General features: G+C 44.4%; 1 protein-coding gene across 5 annotated transcripts in view; it reads left to right on the plus strand.

Moving 5' to 3' along the window:
• The window catches only part of BCAS1 (brain enriched myelin associated protein 1), a 92,580-nt gene that overhangs the window by 78,616 nt on the left and 3,281 nt on the right, over positions 1 to 10,683 (plus strand). For 3 of the 5 annotated variants that reach the window (XM_081832552.1, XM_081832550.1, XM_081832553.1), the window contains 2 exons: positions 3,417 to 3,482; positions 8,659 to 8,922. In XM_081832552.1, coding sequence (XP_081688678.1) covers positions 3,417 to 3,482; positions 8,659 to 8,922 — 330 coding nt within the window. The remainder of the gene's footprint in view (positions 1 to 3,416; positions 3,483 to 8,658; positions 8,923 to 10,683) is intronic. The other 2 variants (XM_081832555.1, XM_081832554.1) reach the window with 1 other exon arrangement.

The raw sequence follows: 10,683 nt of genomic DNA on the forward strand, positions 1-10,683 counted from the left end.
CTGAGATTTGCCTTGGTTGTGTAATTTTGTCTGATTGTCCATTTCGGTTTGAAGTGAGCATCTTGGTAAAACACGAAGGTTGGACTCATGGCCTTTGTTGATTCTGGAAATTTCTAGCAGGTCCAGTTCCTTGGATTTGTGTAACAATGAGGCTGACCTAGTAAACAATCCCACACAATAAATTAAAATATCTTCCCAATTCTTCTTTTAAATCTCAACTTCGGTTGAATTAGATCTCCACCAAAAATACACTCGCACTCCTTTCAAAGAAATGCGAGCTGCCCACCAAACATTTCCACTAGAACTTTGAATATCTAAGAGATACACGTTGGAGAGGGTTCAAATGCTCCTCAGAGTATCAAGCTATTAGAATACATGACACAATGAAAGAAATAAAAATGACTTTATTAATAGGCAAAGCTTGGATGTCACAACCAGATTCCATCCCAACACTGCAGGCTGGATGCCCTGAGATGCTTCACCTTTGGCTCTCACGAATAAAAATAAACCCCTGGAAGAAAGTTGATCAGTAATGAACTAGAAAAGCTCTGAAATTGCTTGGTAGTCTTCGAACTGTTCTTTAAAGTATTAGGTAGTCCCGAAAAAAATTTGGGTTCTTTAAATGGTAACTCTATTTATGACAGCTGGAGCAAATGAGCTTCTGTGGTTATTGTCCTTTGAATACAGAGCCCGACATGAACTCTTTGACTTGGTCTCTAAAAGAGGACTCAGCAAAGAGAAAAGAATGATAGAAAACAAAGAGAGGAAGGGAGGGAGGGACTTATTAAGACCCTTAGTCTAAACTCAGCATGCAGTCACCTTGGCATATATACAGCTTTTTATGCCTCAAAATGAGTAACAGAGGAAAATCATAGAAAAGCTTGAGATAGTCTCTTTTTTAAAGAAGAAGTTGAACTTCTTTGCAATGAACTCCCGAACAGCCGGAGGGGCTGTTTTCCGGATGCTAACCTAGATCCACTGCTGCCAAGAAAGACTTTTGATTCAATCCAAACTCTCCTCCAAGGGCTAGCAAAGACAGGGAGGGGAAGAAAGCAGATTTAAACCTTAAAGTGGCAGAGGACCTAACAGATATCAAATTGAAACCGCTAGAGGGAAGTTAAAAAATCTCTCTCTCTTGGGCAGGAAGGTGGCACCAGGGGCCGTGCCTGCCTCCTGATCTCCACTGAGGTTTTGCTTAAAAAGCCATTTTGTTTGTTTGGCTGGTTTTGCCATTCAGCATTCCCCAAAGGCCAGCTAATGAGGATGTGACGCCATATTCTAAAGGACACTAGGGAATGTGTTTGGGTAGGAAGGGCTCTTAATGACAGCCTGAATTCTGGAGGCCAGTGAAATCCCAAAATGGCAAAACCTTTGAATGCAATGAGGCTGACAGAGCTGGTTACAGGGAGAGAAATGATAACCGAAAGAGTCCATTTCTTTTTCTAAATGTTCTCAAGCAAGACTGGCCCTTGTAGAACAATGCAGAAGACCCAGAGGAAGACAAAACCACTTTCCATCCAAATGGATCTGAAGTATGTGTAGAGGACAAACAGATCCTTATTTGCCTCTGGGCTGAATACCTTGGTGAAACCCATGACAGTGATGTCCCTAAGAAAAGCACATGGAACTTCCAGACACCAGGGGTTTGGGCTGAAGAAAGATTTCTTCCATTCCTAACCAATCAAGAAGCATGTATCAAGGTTCTACCTTATGTCAAGCTCTGTAAAGGTTGTTTCTGAGGCAGGACAAGACCTAGAAATTGCCATACTGTGTTAAACCATTGACAGTCCTAGTCAAGACTTCTGAATCTTAGTGGCACCAAGTAGTATTTAAAGACGAGCATGGTTGACCTCTGAGGATGGGCATGTTCCTCCCTATTTGAGATTTATCAACCTCCATCTTATCCAAGCCCTTATTATCTTTCCTAATTAGGGGGCTTCATAGTAGATGTTTAATAAAAAATGTGTTCATTGAATGGCGGCTCCTACCTTGGAGGGACAGTACCGAGAGGTGGTTAAGAGTATGGGATATGGAGTCATTGCCTGGTGTCAAATCCTTGCTCCCTAACCTGCTAGTTCCGTGCCCCATGCTGGTTTCTCTGAGCTTCCATTTTCTTGCCTGTAAAAGGAGGCAAATAAAATTATTCCTCCATCTTAAGGTTCTGCATGATAAATAAATGAACTAGTGAGGGTTATTATCTCATTTGGCACACTGCCTGACCTTTAGTAAGCACTCCACTAAGAGTTAGATTTCATGAATAATAATTTTCATTATCTTTACTAATATGAGCACCATACTTGGTTAAGAGACATATAATATTAATCAGTCAAAAAGTTATTTGAGTGCCTTTGATGTTTTTACCTGTTCTTGATGCAGGTGTTACAGTTTCTTGCCATCTGCTGACAGAACAGCGAAGATCATAACAGTGGGAGCTGAAGTCTTCCTGTTTGCCCCACATTGCTTACCCCCATTTCCTACACTCCCCTCCTCCAGCAGAGGAGGAGGAGACGATAAGCAATGACCAAATATGTGGGAATTAAACCCCAGGCAACATTGTTGATAAGAACTAGGCAATTCATTACCAGATTTCTTAGGTACTTTATCAAGCGTCAGGCATAGAGCATTACTGAATCCACAGCGGAGACCGCAGGCCCCGGTATTGGTCTGCATTTGTCTATGCCAATTAGCTTTAAAAAGTGATGCTCAAACTCAAGTATGCTTTAGAATCACCCTGAGGGCTTGTTGCTCATCCCCCCACCCAACCCCGAGAGTTTCTGACTCAGTAGATCTGGCGTGGTTCTCAAGAATTGGTATTTCTAACAAACTCCAAAGTGATGCTGAGGCTGTGGCCCTGGGATTGTGGTTTGAGAACCCTTCACTGAGCGTGTGCTTTCAGGAGCCAAAGCTGTGAATTCAACCCATCCAGCCCTATCACTGATGCCACAGGCCACAGCAGTTACTAAAAATGGGAAGTAGGATATTCAACAAACCCCACCTCTCTGCGAGGGAAAAAAAAAAAATACAAGGACACATCCACCACCTAAATGTTACCAATAGAAGGCTACCAATGGTTTAGTCATTCATTCATTCAACATGACCCACCACCTCTTGGTTCCAACATCAGCATTTTGGTCATCATTTCTTTATCCCAGAATTACCTAATTCCAGGGTTTAAGACTTCCATTATTGTTGTTATTTGGGGAAAACCAACACTTGAATATAATCGGACTCTGGTTACAAGCCACATGGAAATTGTGTATCTCATGAGTAGTACATTTCTAGCTGGTCTTCCATTTGTCTTGACCCCAAATCTCAATCATGAATGCATGAGGTCATCCATTTCAGAACTCCCCTTGCATTCCCCTTGTTGCTGTGCTCATGGTAGCTGAAAGGCCATTGTCTGTTTGTTATTTTAGTCAGTGAAAGGGGATGGAGGGATCACCCACTCAGAAGAAATAAATGGGAAAGACTCCAGCTATCAAGTAAGTGACACGTCAACTCTGTTTGGTGGTGGGTTTAGCTTGCATGTTCTCACTTCTTTCCAGCCTAGTTGCCAATGCAATTCTCCGCCACAGACAACTCATCTACCATCTCTAGGTTAAGCACCTGCTGTATACCAGGCACTATCTTGGGCTCTGCGGATACGTGCATGAACAAGCTAGAGTGTCTCGGCTATTTCATTTAACACATGCTTTTCTGTCTTCTCCACATGGCAAATCCCTTCCTGTCCTTCAAGTCTTGGCCTAAATGTCACCTCCTCAAGGAGATGTTCTATTTCCGCCCATCATCATTGCATCTTGTTCTTTCACTTCATGGAATTTATCACACATTGTAATGAGTCATTTGTCTATTAGTTATGTCTCCTCTACCTCTTCCTTTCCGTGTCTGGAGCATCCGTGGAGCGAGGGAGGAGCCTCTTTTATTTTTCTATCACATTGCATAGTGCCTGGCGTAGAGCAGGAGCTCTTCCTTGAAAAAAAAGTAGGTGAAAGACATGGGATAATGTGGGGTTTTTTTCCATTATTTTCTCCATTCTAAAGAAACATAGCTATGACATCTTTATAACTACACATTTCCTTTTTTTAAAATGGGATCATCTCATGCTCAACACCCTGTTTTATAACCTGTACTCTTTCTTAACTTAGAAATACACCTTCACAAAAATGTCCTCAAATATTCTTCTACTAATGTTTGCAATACAGAGAACTGGTTAAGAGCATGAGTTGCAGGCTCAAGACTGCCTGCGTTCAAACCCTGGCTCCGCTACTTTTTAGCTGTGTGACTAAAAACACCTTACCAAATCTCTCCGTGCCTCAGTTTCCTCCTCTCTACAATGGAGCTGGGGAAGGACTGCCTCGTGGCATTGTCATGCTTAGATGAGTCAACTCATGTAAGGTCCCTGGAACAGACCTAGTACCGGGGAATCAATAAATGTTAGTCGCTACGTGAAGCCGCATGGGCTGCCTTACAAACTACCATAGACTCAGTGGTTTGACAACAGAAATTTATCTTCTCACAGTTTTGGAGGCTGGAAAATCCAAGGTCAAGATGCTGGCATGGTTCTTGGTGAGAACTCTCTTCCTGCTTTCCAACAGTTGTTTTCTGCTGTGTCCTCACATGGCAGCTCTCACAAGGACACTAATCCTATTGGATGAGGGCCCCATCCTTATGACCTCAATTAACCTTAATCATTTCTTACTCCAAATACTTTGGCACTGGGGGTTAGGGTTTCAACATATGAAGGCATACTAGTTGCTATTATTTTGTTACTATTACTATTATGCCACTGATAGGAAATTACCACCCTAGTGTATTGTTCATATCACACACACACAAATGGACAGCAATGACTATAAATAATTTATGATATTTCTATTTCCATAATAATTGGATTAGCCCATATATTTCAACAGGGAATATATTGCTTTTTGCTACACTCAAATTATTTTTGTTTTTCTTTTTCAATTTATGACTATACCTGGCCCCAAACTCATTCTCTAGACCACTTCGGAACCAAAAATCCTGAAGTTAACTACCTTGGAAATATGATAAATTTACTTTATTCAATATGAAACATTTAGATATAATTGTACATTTTGTCTAGGATCTTGATGTGAAACAGTGATGCCAATCATCTTAGTGATTCTAAAATGTAAGTGAAGTCAGTGAAAATCGGAGTGAGCTAGAAACCTCATTCTATTTACACTCACCTAGGAGTGTTCTGAGAATCCATTAGAGGGCCCTGGACCCAGACTTGAGGAGACAGATGTGTAATCTTGGAGAGATGATAAGTGCTTAGTTGAATTTTGGGGGTGGGAAGAGACATTCTCTGTTCCTTTCCAATTTGCCCTCTCAGGGTTATAAAAGTCTTGATTGATGATTCCAGAAGAAGAAGCCTCAGGCACCTCCTGGTCTAGGTATGCTTCTAAGGTCTGAATCAAATGGGATGCTTCCATGACCTTGTCCTCCAACTTCCTGCCAGCATCACTGGGTTCTAGGGGAGGATACACTCCAATGATTTGGATGAGAATAATTTCTGTTATAAATTCTGAGAGAGTCAAATCCCAAGCAAAGATTTTAAATCATCTACATTTAATGACAAAGCAATCATCACACAGTTTTAGATTCTTAGCTTACTCTGAATATAAGGAACCATCCATCTGTTATTTTCAGAAGTTAGTTTCTAAGCCATTAAGAAGAACATTTAAGCCTAATAGCATGGCGTAACCCTGTGGTAAATGGACCTGATCCATTGAAAGCTCCCTTCCTGAAAAAAAAAAAAAAAAAAAAATCAATGTCCTGTGAAAGCTATTGATGTGTGGGCACTTCTCACTCCCCACCTCACAGTGATTTGCTGAGGGAAATAGTGTAGAAACATCTGGAAGGCGAGTTGCTGGCCATTCATTCAACCCATGTTGGTGGAGACTTACTATGTGTCAGATGAGGTGCTGGGAATAAAGCCATGGAAGACAGAAGAGTTTTGTTCTCTGGAGCTCCCCTTCCAGCAGAGAGAGGCAGGCGGAACGTTCTCAAGTGAGCCAAGAAATCCCCAAGATTAAGGCAAACATAAAGAAAACACAGCAGTGTTTTGTCAGAGAGGGGTCGGGCTTCTTTAGACCGTCTAAACAGGAACTGCGTCTCCAAGGAGGCGACATCTGAGCTGAGACTTGACAGCAAAGAAGCAGCAATCCTGTCAAACCCTACAAACATACTGAGCAGAAGTTACAGCGAACGTGAAGTCCCTTTTTTTGAGAATAAGCTTGTTTGAGGAAGAAGAGGAGACCATGTGTCTAGAGCAGAAGGAACAGAGGGGAGAGGAATAAGAGACAAGGTTGGAGAGGCCCAGGGACACTCGATTTAACAAGTATTTCCTGAGTCCTTGGTCTGTACCTGGCTCTCAGAGCCACACAGAAAGAATCTCTCAGAAAGAATCTCTGCAGGCAATGTCGGGTCAGGCTGACCGACTCTCCCCAGTTTGCCTGGAACTTTGTGGTTTTAAAATTAAGTTGCATGTCCTGGAACCCCCTCTCTCCCAGACCAAACAAGAAGACCGGTCCCTTGATGTTTGGCCTTCTCCATGGCCAGACACCGTGTGATACAGGCTTTAATCCTCAGACCACCATGAGGTATGACGTCTTTTGTTGCTTGCACACAGATGAGGAAGCTGAGAGAGCCAATGATTTCTTCCAGGTCGTACAGCAAGGATGTGATGGAACCAGGACCACGCCCTGTTCTTTTGACTCCAAACACGAAGCCCTTAGCCAATAACTGGATCTTACCATCTTCTATGCAACAAAAACAGTCACCAGGGTGTGCAAATGGTCTGTGGTCTTTCTGAAGAGCCTCGTGGTGGGAGTTTCTGTCTTACTGTACAGGGGATCTGCTCTCGGCTCTCTGTTGCATTTGGGCATCTGTATCTTACTTCGCATTTGCTACAACTTCGGCAGCGGGGGTCCGATGGAAATAATCAGAGCGGGTGGTGGCAGGAGAGCTTCTTGGAATGACTCAGTGTTGGATGTTTCCTTTCTCCAAGGAATTCTGCCCTCAGGAAGCTTTTGGGACCGGGGCATCTTCTGTCTTCTTGCTTATTTCTAAGGGGTATATTGATACTGATGAGAAATGACAGTTCTCTGCTTATCGCTTTCTCCATCAAACTGCAACTTTGTCCAAGAACTTTTTCACTCGGGAACAATCTATCACTTTTACAAATCAGAGTTGTAAACATATATTCAGCGGGTCAAATGTGGCCCACGGGTCAAATGTGGCCCACGGGGTTGCTGGTGTTGTGGCTGTTTTCAAGTTTCTATGCGAAAAATAGAAGACTTGACAGCACTGGGGCTGCAATCCTACATAGCATCTTGGTTGGGTCTGAGCAGCTGTTGCCCCTTTGGACAGGGCATGTGACAATTCACCACAATCCTCCCCGCCACTCCAATTTTCTCCCCAACATCAAAGCCAGCATTGCTTGAACTGGTGTTTTTCTTACACTAGAGAAATATTTCTTACATTGCTCTCCCAACTGGGGAAGTAAGGTCTCTATGTGATTATTCTTACCCCTGCCCTCTGTCATGTTTTTATTTCATCTGTCTGGCCCCTATAGTAATTTCAGTTCAAGTAAGTTATGGAGAAAAGGCTTTTGCTTTACATATATTTTGTTATCTGTAATTTACCTAGCATTTTCTAGAATTTTGGATTTTACAGCTTCATCCTTCCAAACTGTAGGAACCAAGTAGGACTGCAAAAATTTCTCTTCAGCATGAAAGATGTACATCCAAAATTTAAAACACTTATCTTCTCTCACCACTGTTTTATGAACAAAAGAACAGTTTCACACCAGAAACTAAGATAGACATAACCATGAAAAAAGGAATAGGCATCCCAAGAAAAGAGTCACATGTGGTTTTAAGTGGGAGAAACCCTCTCAGAGCTGGCTTAAGCACAGAAGGGTTTCAGGAACAGCTAGATCCAGGGGCATATGGGAGGTTGTCAGCACCTGGGTTCTTTCTCCCTCTCTCTCTCTTCATCTCTCAGCTCTGCTTTTCTCTCTATTGGCTTCCTTTTCAAGCAGATTTTTCCTGGAAATGTCACTGGCTCTGGAAGCTCCAGGCTTTTATCTTCACAGTTTGGAATCCAATGGAGAGTAGACAGACCTCTCTCTCGGTTGATTTAGCAAGGTTCTGTGATTGGCTCAGTTTTTATCTGCATTCAGCCATCCTGAACCAATCACAGCAGCCGGATCATGTGCATGGCTCTGACTGACCAGGCCTGAGTCCTGTGCCTTTGTCCAGGGGCAGAATTAATTTGTCTGAACCACGGTGAATAAAGGAGAGAAAAGGGTAGTTCTCCAAGGAGAATAAAGGAGAGAAAAGGGTAGTTCTCCAAGGAAAATGCAAGTTCTAGTCCCAGAAGGAGGAGAGAAGAATGCTTGCTGGGAAAGCATTAATGAATTTTTAGATAAACAAATGTCTCCCACTGTGACCTTGAACCGTCATAAGTATTTGCACCTTTTTCTTATTTTTTTTTTCAGTTTCACCCAGGACTCATGAACACGTAGACCCCATCCAACACTTGAACACCTCTCTTCTGACATACTTATTTCCTGCTACTGAGTGTTGTCTTATAGCTACTAAACATGAATTTTGTTTGAACTTGCTGTAGAAGTCAGACTCACCGGAGAAGGCGATCACATCCCCAGAGCCAGAGCCGGCGGGAGCAGACCAGAAGGGCAAAGAGAGCTCCTCCAAGGACAAGAAGGTGGCGGCTGAGGGGAACAAGCAGAAGAGCAACAAGCAGGAAGCCAAAGAACCGGTCCAGTGTGTGGAACCGGCCGCGGGGGAGGCGAACTCGCTGCAGAATGGGGACAAGTCCCAAAAAAGACAGGAGAAGCGGCGACAGTCCCTCGGGGGCTTCTTTAAGGGCCTGGTAGGTGGGGATCATTCATCACCTCTTTCTAGGCTCTTGGGCCAGGAGTGTGGTTTACACCTTCAAGGTGGGACTGGCCTGGACCTCTGTCAAAGAAATATTGCTGGAGCACTTGCTGTATGCCAGGCGCTGTGCTAGGCTCGGAGAGCAGGCTGGACAGATGCATCACTGTTTGGCCGGACACTCCGGTGCCGATGGCTGGGGGCAGGGATACTGAGCGGGTGAAGAACAGGGAGGCAGAAGGCAGGCACGGGGGAGCCTGAATGTGAGGATGTGACACCCCCTCCCCGGGGGGTTGAAAGGAGTGTCAGGGAAGGCTTCTCGGAGAAGACGACCTCTACGGTGGGGCCTCAGATTAGCCTGTGGAGGAGGAAGCAAGGGGAGGCCTGAAGAACCAGTGTGTTCCAGGCAATGGAGAGACAGCAGAGAAGTGACATTCAGTCTTGCTGGAAGAAGGCATAGGAGGACAGAGGCAAGGTGGCAGGAACAGGTGGTGATGAGGAGCATCAGGATTCACCTGTGGCCAAAGGGAGCCTTGAAATGTTTAAATCAGGAAACTGCTCTGAACCTGACCTTGGGTGGTGGGTGTACAGAGGTGACTAAAAATTGCTCCTTCCTTCCAGAGAGGCCTAGTGCAGGGTGAGCGGAGGCCAGACATTCTGTAATTAATTAACCTCTGGGTTATTTTGTGTGTGTGTTTGGTTCTTCTCTGTCTCCTCCCCTAGACTGGACGGCAGTGACGACACTGTCATGGGCAGATGTGCTGTCCTCCCCAGCATGGTGGCTAGAGCATAGTAGACACCCAAGAAGGGTTTGTTGAGTGAAGGAAGGAATGGATGGGGAAAATATGGCACTAGGAAATGTTTTCTTATATTTGGGATAATGTAAATCCTGGCAAATGAGGAGAGTCTGAAGGTCATTAATCAAAAGAGAAGCAAGGTGGTCAAGCATCCACTAGGAGGAGAAACAGGGGAAGTCACACCTAGGACTCACGGGAATGTGGCTTGAGCCCATGGGGCAGGACAAGGAAATCACACTGGCAGTAGCCATGGGGCTGGAGTTAACGGGTGTTAACCTTCAGGTTGTGATAGAGATGGGGCAGGTACATGAAGCAAACTGCCCTAAAGCGATTGATCATTCCTGATTGTCCCAGTCGCTGCACATCTGTAGGTATTGGTGACCTCTGATCGATGGAGGTGGGGGAGTACGATGGTTCCCCTGGGCCCAAGTTTGGTCTCCAAACAGCGTCTGTGGGAACCTGTTAGAAATGCAGACTCTCAGGCCCCATGTTTATTTTATGGATGAATGCCATCGTATTTCCCTCTGGCCAGTGTGTCTAGGTATGGGTACAGAACCTCAGCGTGAGATAGTGCTAGAAGTCATGGTTTGAGGCTGTTTGGAAATGGGAAGCCCTGGTACAGAGCCCCTCTCCTACTCCCAAGCCTCTGGTGTAAAGCCCTCTCCGGTTTTTAAGAGGTGATGAAGACTGGAGACCAACCATCAAAGCGGAGGGAAGAGGGGGGTGGGCTAAAAGACTGATCATGCTTTGAGTGGTTTTGCTAGAAAACTTGTCTCCATTCTCTGCTCCAGTTCCTTGGAGAGGAGTGTAAACCCTTATCACACTTTTCTAGACATTTCCAAACTGACTATGCATTTTTTTCTGCCCAAAGTTCTGGTGGAACCATTCCCTGCCAAGCCACAGTGCCTGGGGTGGTGTACCCCATGGGGAGGGTGCTGTTCTGGAAAGATTCTGAGCTCACG

This window comes from Leptonychotes weddellii, chromosome 10, assembly GCF_054177405.1.
Source record: "Leptonychotes weddellii isolate Sample4059 chromosome 10, ASM5417740v2, whole genome shotgun sequence".
In the NCBI taxonomy this organism is placed as follows: domain Eukaryota; kingdom Metazoa; phylum Chordata; class Mammalia; order Carnivora; family Phocidae; genus Leptonychotes; species Leptonychotes weddellii.